This window comes from Branchiostoma lanceolatum, chromosome 4 (genome assembly GCF_035083965.1).
Source record: "Branchiostoma lanceolatum isolate klBraLanc5 chromosome 4, klBraLanc5.hap2, whole genome shotgun sequence".
Taxonomy (NCBI): Eukaryota; Metazoa; Chordata; class Leptocardii; order Amphioxiformes; family Branchiostomatidae; genus Branchiostoma; species Branchiostoma lanceolatum.
Window position 1 is genome coordinate 24970688 of NC_089725.1, and position 19005 is coordinate 24989692.

Sequence of the window (19005 nt, forward strand, 5' to 3'; positions counted from 1 at the left end):
CAGTAGCCTATTGTTATATGTAGTCATCAGCTCTGTTGCCTTTTCGACAGCCTCGCCATTGTCTCATATATGATATGTAAAAGACGCCATTTGAAACAGAAACAGACGTTTAGGATATAGGTAGCCTCCATGGCAGGCTCTTTGGGGGGGGGGGGGCATATAATACACTTTTTTCTGATGATTTCTTTTCGTACTGGGTCGTTTGTGCAGCCAGTCCGTAACCATTAGGCCGGTAACCTAATGGTTACGGGCTGGCTGCTATGGAGGTTAGGGTATAGGAACGTTGTTACCGTATAACAAATATATAACAGTTTTTGGCAACGTCCGACAATAGAGTATCAAAATCAACGTACATTTTGAGCTTCTTGAAGATTTAACGTAAATATTGAACTCAGAAATCGAGATATCGATTCTCCCTCGAAATTGTCAATATAGGAAATCGCACCAATGGTAAAATCAAGACAAAGTGAACGTTCCCTCCCTTCAACTCTTTGGTAGAGTCTGTCCAGACTATGTTGAATAGCCCACTGGCCATGGGTAAACATGACCTTCACGTTCTGCTCGGCGCGCTCAGTACTTGAACACGACCCGCTGCGGTATGGACAGTCCTGCCGACTTCACCACCGACCACCCAGGACCCGCTGAGGACGGCGGCGGCGGCAATGAGGACGGTAAGCCGGCAGGTTACGTGTTGATGTTCCCACTGTACAGTCAATGTGCTATTGTTGATCGTATTGTGATGGCACTGGCAATCTTTGTCCAAAGGAAAGGTACCATAACTACTTCACTTTGTTCAGACAGTTGAAAATGAAGGCGAAAAATTCACTTCCAGAATAATATGTTATGAGTACTGTAAGAGACTCTTTAAACTGTCCATGGAAGTTCACATCGTGTTCTGATTGAATGGAAATCTATCACCTAGTGTCTATTATTGATGTAATGAAAACCAAAGCCCCTCTTGAATGATGGGAGCCTGTGACAAAGCTGACTTGAAAAGTTGTGTTCGTGTTTCGATACACGACCACAGTCATACCACGCACCTATTAGTATCAATATATTTTCAAAAATGTGAATCATTGCAATGGACCTAAGTGGTATGTGTCAATCGCATCCGCTACAGTAACTGTAACAAGACGTTTATTTATAGTGACGCTTGGGCTTTCTCAAATGAACAAACAACTCTTTTCAGACGGGTATGAAGCTTCTGTTCCCGCCACGACGTCTCCCCGGGAACCGGAGAAGGAGGACAAACTCGTCTCGTCGCCGGAAGAAGAAGAGGACGACTACGCCGTGTACAGAGCGTATGGTGACCAGCGGGCGGAAGAAAACACTTACGAGACTCCCGCGCCGCCAAGCGCCGTCCCGGAGACAGGAGGAGGCAACGAGAGAAGTTCAAGGCCTGTCCGCATACTGAGCTACCGGCTGGGTGGACTGGGGAGGCGGCAGCACAAGGACAATGGCGACCTTCACGGGCTGCTCTGGAAGGCTGCCATCGTCATCTCCATCGGCTGTAACGTCTGTGTTATCAGCCTCTTCCTGCATGACAAGGGTAGGCAATGAGAACGTTTCGTATTCAAAGAGGTAGGCAGTGTCGAGAAGGACTGTAGATGCGGGGTGATTCCACGGAAGAGCATCACTGCTACACGTTCAACTTGTTTCATTTATTTCCTTCTACTAATCAGCGTGCTTTGATGCGACCTTATCTTTCGACTTGTTACCAAAAAGTACGAAGTTATGTTACATGTAATCAACAGGTATCTAATAATACTATTGGCCTGGATGAAATCCATGTTTCTCATTGGATTAAAAGAATGTGTTATCTTTCAGCGATCCTGCCATCAACTCCGGTTGACAACGTTAACACCCGTGTGCCCCTCTCGTCAGACGGATCGTCAGACACGTACGCAGGGGACAACACACACCTACACCATGATGACGATTCACAACAACGAGGTCTGTCAAACAACACGAAGAATGAAGGTGAGGTTATCAGAGTGCAGTTGAAACAATGGTCATGATATGCAGAAATCTTTTGTTCTTAAGCTGAATCAGGCGATTGTAGTGAAGATTACTGTATGTCTGAGGCAAATGATATGCTAGCTAGAATTAAGTTACAATGAGTTGCTTTGTTGCAACTAAAACGATTAAGGATACCTCCGACACCGTTTGTTGGTTCTATGATACATGGTCATACATGGCATTTCCTTACCGTGTTCTGCTAGCGCATACATTATTTTTGACATAGCAGGTGCTAATAGTTCGGCAACCAAGTTTTTACCCGTGGTTGTCCCCGTGAGGCACGTCCAGGACAGACCCGTAACAGTGTCGGCAACGACTGCGTTTCCTTTTGGAGGCCAAGGTATGGGAAGCATGGTAGCTAGAACTTAAAGAAACATCATCCTTTTCGAAATGACATCTGCTATCTGGCCATTACTTTCTTCAAAACTTTCTTCAACTGTCTTAGTCGTATGTAGATGAAAAATCAACACTTTTAATGTCATTTTACTCCTTAAAACAATATCAATGCAAGTGTTGAAAGTCTTGTACTCATACATTGTACTACATAACACATAAACATCCGTTGTTACTTCTGAGAATAACCCCGCATTCTCCATGTGTTTTCTGCCTCATACATCATTACATGACTACATAATCTCTAAGCAGATTTACCGCTGGCAATGACTGTTTCCAAAGGGCGAAAGCAGTATCCGGTGATTCTTCTTTGGATACTGGCATTGCCATCGGCGAATCTGCTTGGGAATTATTCATCTACGTGTATGTTGCTGAGATACTCAACACCACGTTCCTGATGTTCTACCAGGTTCCAAGCCTCGGGATTGCCTGGACATCCGCCTGACAAGCTCGGGTTGGCTCCCCAGCAGTGCGTACCTGGTACACCCGCGGGACGGACTGGGGCCGATCATGGTGTACTGTGACATGGACACGGACGGGGGAGGGTGGACGGTGAGCCGCAGCTTTTACCAACTCATTTGTTAGTCTCTAGCACCTGGCTGTCTTTTCCACAACTTGCACACTGTCATACTTGGAATTCATATACCTGATGTCTCAATGTAAAGTGCATTGATGTATGAAAGACAGCACTGACATTTGGAACTTGATCCATATAGTGCAACTGACACTAAAACAATGGTTAAGTGATAAAGTGACAACCTTTCTATGTACCACCCTAGCATTTCGACACGAAATATAAGTCCTTATCTATTTGTGATGTATGTATTTGTTTGTTTGTTTGTTTGTTTACCCCCTACATCTGAATTCAGGTGATCCAGAAGCGGTACGACGGCTCTGTCGACTTCTCCCGAGGCTGGTACGAGTACAAGCGAGGATTCCCGACCTACCTGAGCGGGGAGTTCTGGCTGGGTAACGACAACATCCACCGGCTGACCACGCAGGTGTGTTCTGTAGAGTTGGAACAGGAAGACAGGCGCACTCAGACCATTATGTGGTAGTGGTGTAGTTGTTGATATTGGTCAAAGGCTAAAGGAGTTTAGGTCAATAGAAAAACAGGCGCGCTGAGACCAGTGGATGGGGCTGTACATGTTGGTATTGGCCATCACAATGGATAAAGCAGTTAAAGTCATCCAGTTGAAAATGAATGTGACCTTCTTATTTGCCATTTAGAAAAACAAACAAACCAAAAAGGTTCTTTCGAGTTCCCCATAGAGCTTTTTCCAAATTTTGTTACAGGATAGCTATGAGCTCCGAGTGGACATGGAGTCATTTGATGACGACATCCGGTATGCGGTGTACGCGCGTTTCTCTGTTGGGGGTGAGGAGGAACTCTACAAGCTCGATGTAGCGGGCTTCAGCGGCAACGTCACGGGTGAGGCACATCATAACTTTGCCTTTTCTCTTCTTAAGTCGTTTTTAGAGATGGGGATACTGCCCAGACCTTCAATTTCAGGGAAAATGAAAAATGACTTTACTCTTCTGGTGTTTCGTTTATCGCTTGATTCATCTCAATTCGTCTCTCAACTCTTCAACTCTGGATTTTCTTAAGCCGATTTTCTTTCACCTAGCTTTCCACCTTGATTCCCTCTGTCTCATTGTTCAACATATTGCCATTTATATTCAGAGAAAGTCATTTATGTTATCATGTATATCGTGCCGTTACCGGACCCATTCGACAGGTGACTCCCTCGGGAAGCACGACGGGTCTCCCTTCGCCACTGTGGACCATGATTCCGAGTGGGGCTGTGCGCAGGCGTACCAGGGCGGGTGGTGGTACTACCGCTGCCACTCCGCCAGTCTGAACGGGCAGTACCTGCGGGGTTACCACTCCACCTGGGCGGACGGCATCCACTGGGACCTGTGGACCGGCATGAACCACTCCCTCCGCCGCACCGAGATGAAGATTCGGCCGCACAGACGTTAGGAATCAGCTCGAGTCAGACCGGACCAGTCAACTCGGACCCGACAACATCATTGACAATAGAATGATCCATCAAAACGTAGAAAAGCTAAACAAAAACATGAGAATGCAAAAATGTGACGGACATGCATGTATCGTTGGTCGCAGTCTTATTGCGATGGACAGTCAGGATCGGTCTATTGTTAGGGTTAGGTCTCGACCTCTGTGCTTTGTGTTGGACAAGTTGTGGTTAGGACTCGACTTGGCTGCTGGGTTAAACTTAGGCTAGGGTTGGGAATCGACCTACACGTTAACAGCTGCACATGCACACTTCATCCACAGAGATCCGAAAACAGTTGATTGGAAATGTTCTATTTTGTCAAAGAGGTATTTATTCATGCTACTTATAAAAAGCATTTGAATGATTTTGTAGACAGTACTGAATAACAGTACTCCTAACAGACTTTGCGCTGTGCGCTTGAGCACAGTGACGTGACAACTACCGCCATGTGTGTGGCTGAATTAAGTAAGCTGGCACGTAACGTTAAACGCGTCATCGTGGAAGTTTTAAGTACAGTAGCATCAAGTGGATGCTTGTGCAGTTTCATGCTTTTAATGATCTATCCCATGAAGGGAATAACCAGGGCCCATGCTCTTTTACATCCTTGCTCTTATATGTCGTTTCATGTGGACTGATGTTATCAATTAAAGTTCTAATCCATATTTCTCATTGATAGTTTTATTGCCCCTCTGTCTACTCATCCCAAATGTCTGTAGCAGTATTGCGACTATTTTATGTTATTGGGTGGGGATAAGTGGAATATAAGGTTATGAACTACTCGCCCACCTTATTCTTTTTCGATAAGTGCGGGCAATTGGGTTCTTGATCGTGCTCGAGGTACGGCTCTCAAACACGGACCTCCATTTAACGTCCTATCCGAGAGACGTCACTGATGACATAAGCTAGGTACTCCTAAGTGAAGTGAGGGAAGTCGTGTAACGTGCCTTTCCCAGGGACACAACACCGGGCATTATAGTATTGAATCACTGCAAATAAGCAACAGATCCAACACGTTTAATATGATTGCCGCACGAACACCAAAGTTCATCTGAGTTGGTAACTTATATCATAGAGAAATTAAACTGTTCGTCAACTATATACATATATTGGACTCGCCAGAATATCTGGCCAACTGAGAGCTCTGGACACGAGACTTCAAGCACATTGACCCATTGCTGATGACACATGTGCAGAAGTGTGTCCAGAGCAATTGGGTCAGATAGGTGAAAAGGAAGCTAAGCTATTCAGTCGAAGATTCAGGTGAGTCCAATTTTTCTCAATACTCACTATGTGACTAACTTCCAATTCATATGGCATCTGGTAGCTTCTGGTAGTGTACAAATCTTGCATCTAATTTCTAATATTGGATAGCTTGGCTTGTTAATCCTCTCTTTTTAGCCAACATCTTGTATTCCAAAGTATTCAATCCGACTAAGGTTGAGACTATATACACATGTATCTAGCTACAGCGCCATTCGTGACTTCCGTTCATTGTAAACTGATGACGAGGTATTTCTGTTATCTTCTTACCTCGTTCAAGTACATTATCCTTGCGTCGTTGAACCGATTATCACATCACGGAACGGGAACGATTACCGAGGTCACAAATAGCCTCCGTTGCAGACCACATCGGACTTTTGTTTTCAACAGCTACCCGCGGTTTCTGCGGTTACTGCACAGTTACTGATCGTTTGCTGAGATTTGATGGACCGTCCGTATCTCTGCAAGCAGTCAGAGCCAGGTATCTGTCTAAAACTACGCGTGGTCGTTGAAGAAAAAAAACAAAACATCCGGCAATGGTCTGCAACGGAGGCTAGGTTAAAAACAACCTGCAATGACATCATCGGGATGAGTGACATTGGAAAAAGAGAGAGAGACGGGACTGACAGCGGTTTTGTTGGGCTAGTGAGAAAATAGAGTTCCGTATGAGCTAAATTTTGGGACACTTTCGAACCATCATCGTACGTGCGTAACGCACGATGTACTAACTTTAACCGGGTGTATGAAGATATCTCTTGTTCTGTCACGGTGGTGTGTGGTTCAAACCAGCGAGACTTCAACGAAACAAGACTTTCTTGACCGTTACTCATTTTTTTTGTATTTGTTGCCATTGAACTCCGGGTACTATAATGTCGTTCTACCAGTCGACGCGCGCGATTTTGATGGATAACGGGGAAGAAGAGGGCAAACAACATCAGAGGGAGATGCGACTGGTAACTGTTGGGGTCAGTATCCTGGCTAGCGTCAGCATGGTCATAGGTGAGTTCCGTTTACATCATTTTTGTTTCTTTTTCAAAGTAGTCGACCTGTATCTGTATATCCGGTATAACCGCCCTTTGAGGTAACACACCAGCTTCGCATCCACGCGGCGCGACAGTAGCTGTTTATATTACACCTGCCACGCCTAACCTTTGTACATCTGACTGCAATCGTTGTCTAAAGCTATCCAGTGAGGATGCTCCTACATTGTATCCTGGCCTTGTCTGAGTATCTGCGTGGTGTATATAAATACTTTTGAATACATTAAAATTCTGCAACATTTACGAAGACTTCAGTGCCACAATCCTGCCACAGTTTCTGGAGGGTGTCATACTCATAGTTGTTCTGTGCTGTGTCCAGGTCTTGTGGTCCTCGCCTTGAGTCTGGTGATCCTGTCCGAGGAAGGAGGAGTCATCTCCTACCTGAGCGGGTGCAACATGACTTTCGGCGTCGCGGTGAGTCAGAAGAACGACGGTCCACAGCTTACGCATTGTCCTGCTACTTACTCTTAATTTTTCTCGTCAATGATCCCTGTATACAGATCACTTTCATTTCATTTCATTCTTGCGGAAACGCTCCACCCGGTGCAGCTATTTTCCATTTCCACACAAGCCCCTCAACTCACGATTTTTTTGCACTAGTTCCAGGTTTTATTTCGATGTTTATCAGAGAGAAACAGGTAGTTTGATTCAGTGGACAATAAACAGACGGCAAATTGGGGCATCCGGACAAACCTTTACATCTGTTCTGTCCCAATCAATTCTATTTGTCCAAATTAATTCTATTTCATCTTTCCGTTCTACTTCTGTCTTGTTTACATCAGCCTTGTTACGTTGTCATACCAAGCAAATAGGTTTATAGCGATGTTGATTGTGTATATTGAACTCTTTTTTGAGTTAAGAATTAGAGCATGCACATGGGATTAAGACGTTCCCACACACTGTTTATTGATCTATAATCTTTTGATGGGTATACATTAGCCAATCCCAGAAGACAATCAGTTAATAGGCTTACTTCCTTCTACCTTTATATTTAGGTATAAACTCTAAACTCTTGGGAAAAGATTATCGGTGGGATAAATTTAGTAAAAAAAACGTTAGTCTTGCAGAAATGCCCCCTCAACACCACTGAGGACGTTGTCCCGTTAATTCCTATACACAGGGTTTGTGTTTTGTGTCTATATTCAACATTTGTGTTGCAGCACGTACACTCTTAAATCTATTCTGTTCTACTCCAGATGTTCTTGGCAGGCCTGTTTGAGATCGTCTGCGCATGCACAAGGAGAGCGACCGGCTGTATGGTAAGGTCATGTAAAGTTCCTCCAGTTGCCCTTGACGTAACTTACCTTTGTGTAGTCCGCGTTTTTGATGCAAGATCAAAGTCGTTTGCCCAGAGCTCTTCTGTGGCAGATGTTTCTGTCATTATGAAGAAGCCACCTAATGGGGAACTTTGTTTAAAGCTTGAGTAACCACTTTTATTACGTAATATATTTGATTTAGCATTTATCTATTTGTTGTGGCTAATTCAATGGAACTGCAAAGGGCTTTGCGTATTTTAACGTGCGAAAGATGCTCCTTTTTTTTAGATAAGCCACCAAAACTCATCGCAATTTCCTAACGTTTAGATATACTGACGAAAGGAAAAATACAACCTTTCACGAAACTCACTCGTTCCAAAAACACTTCGTCTTCTACTCTTGTCAAAAAAGGGGTCAAACCCAAAAGGCTTACACTACATGCCGTAGCTAGCAGTTCACCACCCAGACTACAATCCACGGGCAAGGATTTTCAAATAAAACTCAGTCATTGTCGATCTGTTCCCCACGCCTCACTCTTCCCAGATCTGCATGTACGACATGTTCGCCGTCACCTCTATCATCGCCGCCATCGTGGATATCGACACCATGCGGCGGTGGCTGCAGTACCATGACGGGTCGCAGGTGCCCTTGTCTGAGGCCATAGAGTACACCTGCCTCCTGCTGGCTGCAATAGGGTCAGTTATTAAACCCCTGTGCACCTTTGGAAGAAGTCCTTTTGTAGCCTGGATGCCAGTAATGTTAGCTTGAGTCCCCTCCCATTGCCAGGGTAGCGATCAAATATCACCTCGACTATCATTACCTCATGAAAAATTGTGGCATTGTTTTTGGTCTGCTTGTGTGTGTCTGTTTGTGTGTTTGTGTGTCTGTTTGTTTGTTTGTTTGTGCGTATGTATGTATGTGTGTGTATGTGTGCGTGTGTGTGTGTTTATTGTGGATATATGTGATCAGCATAACTTCTGGATTAATTGTAATGATGTATTATTTGGTATGTGGATAGATGTTGGTTGATTTTGGGCCCCTGTCGTGTGACATTTGGTTTCGGTATATCTCGTCCCTGTCTACCACAGGTTCTGCCTGACGGCTGGGAGCTGTGTGCTGATGTGTCGCATCTCCCAGGAACAGGAGCGGCTGTTGTTTGAGGACACGTACGGCATGGGAACGGACCAGTGATCCACACGCACTAGCCTGCAGCTGGTAGCCGCAGATACGGCCCGGTGAGGACGAAAGAGACTCGGCAGCTATGATAGGTTTGAATACCAGGCTAACAGACACTGTCCGTGAGACTGTCGTGAAATAATTATTCCACATGAATGCAGTTGATTCACAATGAGAAATCTGGAGCTGGATCCTGAATGTCGGATGATACCTCGATACGACACAAAGATATATTCATATCAGTGCAAAGAGGGTAGGAGTATACGTAGTCTATTTGTTGGCATGAGGCCCCCAAGTTGGAGATACTGGGACGGAAAAGAACGTATTAGGAAGAAAAAGAACTTTCAGGCACAAACGGTGGATTCGCACACTTTTGATATATTTCATGGAATCTTAGCTAAGAGCAAGGTTTCTTCCACGGCCTTAGCTTGTACACTACATAGCAATTACGTCCATGTACATACATCTGTTTATATACAAATAATACATATAGCTGTACAAGTCCTGATCAGCAACCAAATTAATGTTGTACAATGAATATTGGTCCTAATTCAACGACAATCAAACATGCCAATGAACGGATTTAAAGATCGATGTTTCAAAACATTCAGACAGAAATCCATACATTGAAGATCTTGCCACTTTTTTGACAGTGACATTGTTACAGCATGCATAACGTTTATCATCATGATTATAGGTGATCCTTTCTGAAATCTCCACTGGACTCCGTCAATGTTAAAACTTTGTACAGAGTTGTAAAATGCAAAGCCAGTTAAAAATTGAGGCGTTAGCGTTTTACTATCTCAAGAGCAATATGTCAATGTAGTCCTCAGTGGGCTTCCCGTGCCTTACATTGGATGCGAATTAGTTGCTAAGCTTAGATCACTGTCTTATTTCATTGTTTATAGGGTGAATAAAAGTACTGAGTACTGTAGCGTACTCGTTTCACACATTCAATTGATTGTCGGCACCTATGGTAGTAATCTTTGCCAAAAATCTTCGAAATATTCAGCATTTTCTTCTGCCCTTGGCTTATGTGTGAGAATTTTTTTTGATTCATAGGAAAATCGACAAGACGATACGAGTGGTCGGAACAATGAAATATTTACATGATCTTATCCGACGTTTCCTAAATTAGAACAGTCTCTATAGTGACGTCGTTGATGTTTCAAAGTATGGACGACACATAAGATGATACGTTAGGAGAATTGTCTTTGTCCTTTTTGTTGGACGGAGTGACGCCAGGTAGCGGGTAATAGTTGGCGACGTCCGTGGGGTAGTACTTGAACGTGACCATTCCCATGGGGTTGTCGGGTTTGCCGCAGCGCGACCGTTTCTTCCCGCTCCACTTCGGCTCTTCCGTCAGCTTCCACTTACAGAACATCAGCAGCCAGGCCATGGACGGTTTCAGGACGCCCATGGCGAGCTCCAGGCCGGGGCACTGGTGGTTCTCGGTGCTCGGCAGGAACGAGAGCGGACCCCGCCCGAAGATGAGGGAGCCTCGGAGGGCCTCGCTGCCGGGACACGCGAAGCGGTTCCGCCGGAACATGATGGGGACCCGGAAGGACGTGGGGTCCCGCCCGGCCCAGAAGGCACTGCCGCACACCACCTCACCCTCGTGCACCTGGTGGCACGGACGGTAAATGTGTAAAATTCACATCATCTTTTTTTATTGTATGCTATGCCGAGGTGAGAGCCAGTAAGGTGATACACATGTTCTTTCACCACATCCACATGTGTGGTAAATTCTGCAAAGAAATCGTGAATAAACAAATCATAAGATCTATAGCTAGAACTACATATTTCTACTAGAAAGTGTTCTTGACTTTCAACTTAACGCAAATGCGATTCCGTAAATGGTGTTTCTTTGTTTTTGAAGAGAGGTCCTGGAATACTAGTGAAGATTTTCTAATTAAGTATCGAACTTGTGAAACATAGAACACCTCCACCATATACAAGGATCATAGAATGAAGGAAATACCTTTATTGTTCGTTCGTGCTCTCACGAACTAAGTTCAGGTCACTGTGATTAAACAGTTTTGAGTACAATTATAGTGGTATAAGAACTTGGTATCTTACTACAATGTCTAATGAGTAGGTTCAACTTCTTCTCTCTTCTTAAGACAGCTGTAAATGTAAGGATAGGTGGAGCCTATGTCATGCATCATATCAAGCCCCTATCTCATTGGGTGGAAACGTGTTGACGAATAAAAGTGGCGACGACTTTGAAAGTTTTCGGCAAGTTTCCCGAATTGGTGTTCATGGGAAACCGCGTGGAAACAACTTGGCAACTGTGCGAAACAAGTTTGCGAATGTCATTTGCAACTAGTCGCCACTGACAAGTTTCCGCCCAGGGAGATAGGTGCTTTACCTGAAAGGCCTCCCTGTCGCGTGTCTTGACGACGAAGTCCTTGCGCGCCCGGCCGAAGAAAAACTCCATGGGCGGCCGGAGCCTCAGCACCTCCAGGATAAAACTCTCCACGCACTTCATGGAGTCCAGCACGGCCTCGGTGAACGTGCCAACATTATGTAGAACCTGTCAAATATGGTACAGCCATCAGCAAATGCACAGGCAGCCACAGTGAAAAAGATACTAACCGTCATAGAAAGGAAAGGTTGAAAGGTGACAAATTACCATATAATTGTCATTCTACTGGTTACTTTCAATATTGGTGACTCAATTGCAAATGTCCTTGTACAATATACAATATACAATGCAATGGACAGGCTCGTCATCTAGTTTATCTCCGGGCGACATGACTTCTTGAAACACACGGTGTCTTTATCAGGTATCCAGACACTAGCACGGCCATAGATGGGACCAGTCATAACATGTCGGTAACGTTTTATAAGGGAAGACCACTTTCATGACATCACAACGATGGCAACAAGTGTAAAGTGGGCCTTAATAATAATAAGGGCTGCCATTAATCCCCAAACAGATGCAGAAAGGCAAAATCGCTATGTTTCTCATTTTCCCGAGTCCACGAAACAGGGAGCTTGGGAAACATTACGATTTTACCTTCCTACAACTACTCTCCAAGCAGAGCATGGGTTTCGGCTGGTTTTTGACGTGTTTTATGCGTTTTTGTCGGGCTTTCTACTTTGTCGTCTTTTTTTTTTGAAAAAAAAAGACAATGTAGACATGGTAGAAAGCCCGACAAAAACGCCTAAAACACTTCATAAACCAGTCGAAACCCATACTCTGCTTGGAGAGTACCTACAACTGCCTGAAGATTAGGCTGCCATGTTTGCCTCCGCACGCAAAGTCGTCGTGCTTGAGTTGGACGCCGACCCGACTGACATGTCAGTGGGCAGGGTCGCATGCCGGGGAGGTAGTGACCGGTGGCACGCGCCACGGTGGCTGACTCTGAATGTGGTAGGTTGTAAGACTATAATCTCCAAGCAGATCTATCGATGGCAAGGCAGTATCAAAAGGGCCAACCTGTACCAAAAGCCACATACTCGTTGGCCCTTTTGATACTGCCTTGCCACCGATAGATCGGCTCAGTGGTGACTTTTGGAACAGGTTGGTTCTTTTGATACTGCCATGCCACAGATAGATCTGCTTGGAGATTAAGACTCTCTACCACATGTCTTGTGTACCGAAGGCTATACAATTAAGATGAATTGTCTTCATAGTGATACATCTTTGCTGCTGCATTGTACTGTAGCCTAGCGATGACATCACCAATTCAACTCTAGCTTCTTTCGTTGGTAACTTACGAGTTACTAGTAAGTCACCGGCCTAATTCGAAATTCCGCGTTCCGATAAGGACTGTTTGTTGTCATTCCATGCTATTTTTGGCTACTGTAATAATGGTCACTCGATGCTTTGGGGATTACGGTTGGCTTGCAAATCATACAACCTGTCCGATAATAGCAAGATGGTGGAGATTTTTCTAACGTACAGCTGTCGTGAAAGTAAATTGTAGGAATAGATTTGGGCGGTGACCAGCTAGTTCAGAAGATCCAGAGATTGGATCAGGGTATTGTTTGTATACCCAAGGAGGTACTAGTGTACCACACCTTCCTATTGTCGTTTTCAGTGAATGTGGTTTATTCATGATTACTTAAGAAAATTGCATCAAAGACCCATGTAATCGGTTCCATTGACGTACATAGGATTAAATGATCGACCAATCAATTAAACGCATGTCATGGTGCCAAAGTAGTAATTTTTTCTGAACGTATCACTGGGAGATAGGCCTCGTTCCTGCCCAAGCGTCCGAATCATCTCTAATCGTTAACGTTGTTATACCGTTGTCTTCTCTCAGACAGCGCAAAACTATCCCGCAATGGGACGTGTTATCTACACTGTGAGAAGAAGTAGCGATCTTATCTTATCCATCAGCTTTACTGACAGCATGAACAATACGCCTGGAGTCGGGATTATACGCGTTTCTAGTCTCAACTTTGCAACTGGGAGCAGACCAAAAGAGTACCTGTTCGTCCCTGACACTGAGAATCCATACAATATGGAAGCATTCATAGTCTTCCGCAAAATTTTCCGTCTCTTTTCGCAGTCAACGTTTGGTGCAAGAATCAACAAATACTTAGTGCTGATCCACCCTCGAACGGCTAGCTTTCGGTACTTTTGTCGCCATTCATCGCAAGTCAGTAGCCTAGGGCCTACTCAGCGAACGTACTACAAAGGAGGTGCTGTCTTAGGAAATCAGCTTTAATCTGACCCAATTTAAGACTGTAACACTTGTTAATGAGAATTCACCTGCATGACGAAATTATTGTCCACTACACTTCCACCAGCCCCAGGGAAGCTTTATTGTGTAGAGACGAAACGGGAAAGTGCAAGAGAAAATGTTGTAGGCTCTTGTTGCTAGGTTACCAGTACAGTACAAGTGTTAGATACAGCCGGTGTTAGAGACATTACAAGGTGTGATTTATTGATTGATAATTACCTTGTTCATCTCCTCCCACATCTGTCGTCTGTCTAGGTCCGGCATAGCGGCATAGGCGGCGAGGCAGGAGAGGAGCGGGTTCTGCACCTGCGGCAGGGCATGGCCCACGATCGTGTACAGGACCTCATGGGTCGCCTCCTCCTCCGTCAGGCCGCACGTCTTCCCCAGCTGGATTATCTCCTCATAGGCTGGCGCGTTTCTGATGTTCCTGAGGAGTACGGGCAGGGCTCGTAACGCATGAGACTTGGCTCGGAACCGGCTCACAGTCGGCACCCGCGGTCTGTGGGACTGCAGCCCATTCTGCCAGGCTCGCACGGAGTCGTACGGCAGCGTGGTGCCCAGGACGATCTTCGACACCACGTCCGCGCAGAACCTGTTCACGCGGTCTTCGAAGTCGTAGATGTTGTGTCCGACCGTGGCCCACATCGACGTATGCGCGTGAAGATGTTCCACCACCGTGGAGAACAGACTGTTGGTCAGGCTCCTCTGGATCACCGCCATGGCGAACTTCTTCCGTCTGACGTGCTCAACTCCGTTTGACAACATACCCGGACAGTGTCCGCCCAGGACCGCCGGGCGTAGCACCGTGTTACCGAGTGTGAAGGGCACCTTCTCCACTAGGTCCATGTCAAACACGTACCGAATGTTGGTTTGGTCCAGCAGACTGACGACAGGTACCCCGATGTTCGTCCGGAGCACTGTGGCGTCCGCTCCGCCATAGTTGATCTCCTTTATAGAGTAGTTGCCCTCTCGAAGGGCCCGCCACATGCCGGTGTAGTTGGAGCAGCAGTTCCCCATGTCTATGTAACAGTCTACCAGTGAAGACTAACTGTTCCCACCCAAGGTACGAAGTGTAGTCCTGCTCTGTTCCTCAGGTATGCGCAAACTTTGTCAGACCTCCGCGCAACTCGTCATAATCTGCAGGACAAAACAAGCCGGTCCAGTGAGTTCGGGATTGGCATCGCCTGAAGTGACACAAGGCGGGACAGACACCAGGAGTTAACCAAATAGACTGAGCTGTACTGTAGTTAGTTCTCTTCTTGGCATTTCAATTAAGCCGTGCCCAATGTACTTTCTGGCTGACTTCTCTTTCACAATCTCGTGGTCCCCCCAGGTTGTTTTTGGCGATGTAATCGGTTGCCAAAACAAACTTTCTTAAGGGTACCGTCTCTTACCACGGCAGATAATCACATGACCAAACAGTGGCTACGGTGCGTGTGCGGTCGGCACGAACCAGTGTTTTACATTAAAACGTGGAGAGAACAATTAGATCCACAGTCAACACACGACGGACGGAAAACTTTGCCTTTTGCATCGATCTATGTTGACTTCTCAATGGTTTATCAGTCCAAAAATGGTGTGCCAAAATATCCAAAATTTTTCGGGATAGGAAAAAGGGAGAAGGGAAAAAGACAATGAAAGAATCAATTGGATATAGGAATACGATCGATGGCAAATTTGGTTCAGTACATTTTCCCGTATCTGTCACTCACTAGTGTCTCTTCTGTTGCTGTTGGTTGTGTCCTTTTGGTTTCTACTCGTTCATCTAGCTGCGTCTCAACGCATTCCTGTCAGTTCACTTCATACATGAAATGAAGAGGATCCTCGCGGGGAGCTACCATCAAAATAACAATCATTACTAGTGTTAAAGGTCACCTCACACACCTCTATAGTCTACACACCTGCACTGTCAGAACGTTAACGTAACACGTTGCTAGGCGGCCTATGTATAGTTATATTCACAACACATGAGGTACATCGGCAATTAGCATTCTTTACAAATACACGTACATGCCCTACCCTTTTGGAAAGGATACGGGTTATTTAGACCACTGAAAAGAGGGTTTGTCAACTAGAGAAACCCATTGCCATTACTGATGCGGGGGTGGGAGTACTTAACTCAGTACTTCGTCTTCTCTGGGGTGCCCAAAATATGTGATTGACAGTCGCTCACAGTCATGCAAGAAATGTATCAGAAAGACTAGGAAATGTGTCAGCTATCGCCTTGCGTCCAAAAGAACGTTCACCCCCGGCACCTCCCATCAGTAGTGTTGCACCCACCTGTGATTACAAACAGCGATCTTCCTCATCTCCAAGGAAACCGACTCTTAAATGGATAAAGGTTGATAGACGTAAGGTCATGAGGTCGGCAGGTATATCTACGGTATGACGTACACGTGGAGATTGAGTTACCGGACATACAGGTGGGGAGGGGATGAGGAAAGGACCTATTTGGGAATGAAAGGGCCCTGTCGGCTGGAATAAGACCATAAGCCTAGTCTGCTGCGTCCGCATCTTCCCCCCATGGCAGTCTTTGTTTGAAGCGGTCAAAGCTATGTGGGAGGAAACCTGGCTGCGATTGTGTATGATCGCTCAGTGGCTGAGCTTATTGTGGGGTTTTCCTGATAGTCCATACCGACACAATATGCCTCTTGTCGCGTTAAGACACATACTGTATTTAATCTGCAAGGCGGAAGCACATGGCTGTTGTCGGTTTAAGGGTATTTAGAACACGAAACACAATTCAAATACCCAATCACAATAGTCTTGCAAATGGTCTCTCTGCAACAAGATGAATGCTGCATCCTAACAACAACTTCACTGAATCTTTTTTTTTCAATCATCTGTATAGTTGGATTCACGTATCCCAAACACTGCTGGCGATATGTAACGTTATGTATGGTCATGATAGTGTAGAGTGCCGCAAATTATTTAGTTAACATGAGTCTTATCTGTTGAATGTTATGTTACAATAGCCAACTGACTATATGATGATATGTTTTAAATCGCTGTACGAACTTGACGATGTTGTTTGAGGAAATTTGAGCGTCAAAAAAATCAGTGGAACGTGTCAGTTTGGGTGTCACAGTAAATAACTCGGTGTGTTGTTACCCACCGGAGAGGTCGACTAAGTGCTTCGCATGGTTTGTCACCGTTTGTCACAAAAGACAATTGCTGGGCTGTCATTAATCTCCAAGCAGACGTCGGGTGGATGATCGTGAAGTTTTCCGACCGGCTTTTCTGACAGCCCTCTAACCCATCATAGTTAGCGAACTACACCACTGAATGTACAGTTCGTCCTTGATATACATGTTACTAGTATTTGCTATGACGACTGGGGCTCGCAGGTGTACAACAGTATACTCACCTTTCTGGTCGCTTTGTGACATCTGACAGGCGACATTGTTGTTCACATGCCTCATCTCCAGGTGGTTCAGGTAGTTATTTCACATGAGTTGTCATCAGCCGTAAATGGGGCACAGCACAGCGTCAGCGCTTGCAAGCGGAGGGCTCAAACTAGTTCTTCGTACACCCGATATCAATGTAGGGAAGGGAGCCACTTGTTCACAGTGTAGACACTGTTTTCCTCCGCTAGTTTACACAACTAGAGTCTCCGCGATGGATCACTGCCTTTTGTTGCTGTTGTTGTTCACCTTGTAGTGCCTTGTGGCACATGGGTCAGCAGTTTTCACTGCCGTTTCTGTAGCAGGGTACATTTTTACAGGGAGCGGGGCACCTCCTCGAACACGGGACCCTCATTTTACGTCCCCGTAGTAAGTTCTGAAAGACAGGGGCAAGCAACTTTAGATGCCCCGAAGTTCCCAGGATTTCCCAACTTAATGGAACCAGGAGCTCAGCTATGAGGCTGCTTCCAGTTGAGCTACAGGGACATATCTACTGCCTTTTGTACTTCACAACAAAAAGAGACTTTCTACCCAGGCCTGTGTATACTTGGGATGCTGGGACAGCACTGGAATATTGTACAGGAAAATTCAAGAAAGAAATATACATACAATTGCAAAGTTTCACATTTAGGCGTTAGTTCAGCTGCTTTGATCATGAATGAGAAGTGGCCATTGTTTACCTGTTCAACAGAGCTCTGTTGTTGCTGTTGCTCCGTCCGTATCAGCAGATTTCCTGCGAGTGAACACTCGGTCATGTGTTATTGTATGTTGTATACCTGTTGCTACGTACCGTGACGGCTGCGTCTATCCAGTCAGACCGCACTTCTGCAAAAAGAAGTTTTGGGCACATGCGTCGCACGACATGGGAGCCTCTAAGTCTAAGCTGCTCGCCTTACCTGTTGGCTACGTTTTCTATGGAAAAATGGACACAACAAATAGTTTGGTTTATTTACATTTTACAAAGAAACGTTGGAGCTCGCCACTTACCACGTTACAGACCTGGTCACTGCTCCAAGTCTTCGGCTTGTATTTTTGCGACAGAGCATGTAAAAACATCGCGTGAGGTTGGTGGTTGTGCTAAATTCCAGTCTTCTTGTGTCAGTGGTGGTAACGAAATTCAGCCAACCGGATGGCTCTGTACCTCACTGGCTCCTGGCGAGGTACATTACCTTTCTGCAGCTTCCGCACGATCATACATCGGAGTGAACTCAACTTAGTGAAGCAACCGTACTTATGGCACACTGAGATAGAACTCGAGGTCATCGAGTCCCAAGCCTGGACAATCAAACACTTGTTTATGATCAAATACTGTAGTATAACAACACATTCAAGCCATGCACCTGTTGTGTGACATTTGCTGACTTCGCAATTCTGATTGGCTGGGTGCACACGTACACTAATCTGCATTCTGCAGTATCGTCACCAGGTGGCGCTACTTTACTAAGCATCAGGCATGAGCGGTTCCTCGAAGTATAGTGCATGGCCTTTTACCTAAATAATCATGACATATTGTAAGAGAAGTGACCTTCTGGACTCCTCTGTAGTTATCTCCATGAAAAAAGACTTTTTCATGGGGATATTGTTTTGCGTGCGTTTGCGTGTGTGTGTGCGTGTGTGTATGTTTGTGTCACCGTATGCTTAAAGTCAGCATAACTGAAGAACGTGTAGATGGATTGTAATGGTATTTGGTATGTGGGTAGGTGTTGGGAGGAGAAAGGTCAAGGTCGATTTTGGGC

General features: G+C 45.3%; 3 protein-coding genes across 6 annotated transcripts; 2 read left to right on the top strand and 1 right to left on the bottom strand.

The window, feature by feature from the left end:
• The first annotated feature begins 450 nt into the window (after positions 1-450).
• Positions 451-5095, top strand: LOC136433601 (techylectin-5A-like). 2 transcript variants are annotated; one of them, XM_066425968.1, is made up of 8 exons: positions 451-671; positions 1190-1549; positions 1828-1980; positions 2246-2359; positions 2822-2964; positions 3282-3413; positions 3709-3844; positions 4152-5095. In XM_066425968.1, the coding sequence occupies exons 1-8, from the start codon at positions 599-601 to the stop codon at positions 4394-4396; spliced, it is 1356 nt and encodes a 451-aa protein (XP_066282065.1). In that variant the 5' UTR covers positions 451-598; the 3' UTR covers positions 4397-5095. The 2 variants fall into 2 exon arrangements, with proteins under 2 accessions (XP_066282065.1, XP_066282066.1); XM_066425969.1 differs by having other exon boundaries at positions 454-671; positions 2249-2359.
• A 1467-nt stretch (positions 5096-6562) lies between these two features.
• Positions 6563-9703, top strand: LOC136431990 (uncharacterized). The gene is made up of 5 exons (XM_066423000.1): positions 6563-6692; positions 7053-7147; positions 7930-7992; positions 8533-8684; positions 9078-9703. Exons 1-5 carry the CDS (start codon positions 6563-6565, stop codon positions 9178-9180), a joined length of 543 nt encoding a protein of 180 aa, XP_066279097.1. The 3' UTR covers positions 9181-9703.
• LOC136433603 (uncharacterized) lies at positions 9528-18456 on the bottom strand. 3 transcript variants are annotated; one of them, XM_066425979.1, is made up of 4 exons: positions 18257-18456; positions 14085-15002; positions 11537-11701; positions 9528-10789 (listed from the first exon to the last, which is right to left on the bottom strand). In XM_066425979.1, exons 2-4 carry the CDS (start codon positions 14880-14882, stop codon positions 10334-10336), a joined length of 1419 nt encoding a protein of 472 aa, XP_066282076.1. In that variant the 5' UTR covers positions 14883-15002; positions 18257-18456; the 3' UTR covers positions 9528-10333. The 3 variants fall into 3 exon arrangements, with proteins under 3 accessions (XP_066282076.1, XP_066282074.1, XP_066282075.1); XM_066425977.1 differs by lacking the exon at positions 18257-18456 and adding an exon at positions 17950-18203; XM_066425978.1 differs by lacking the exon at positions 18257-18456 and adding an exon at positions 17233-17586.
• Between the last annotated feature and the right edge of the window lie 549 nt (positions 18457-19005).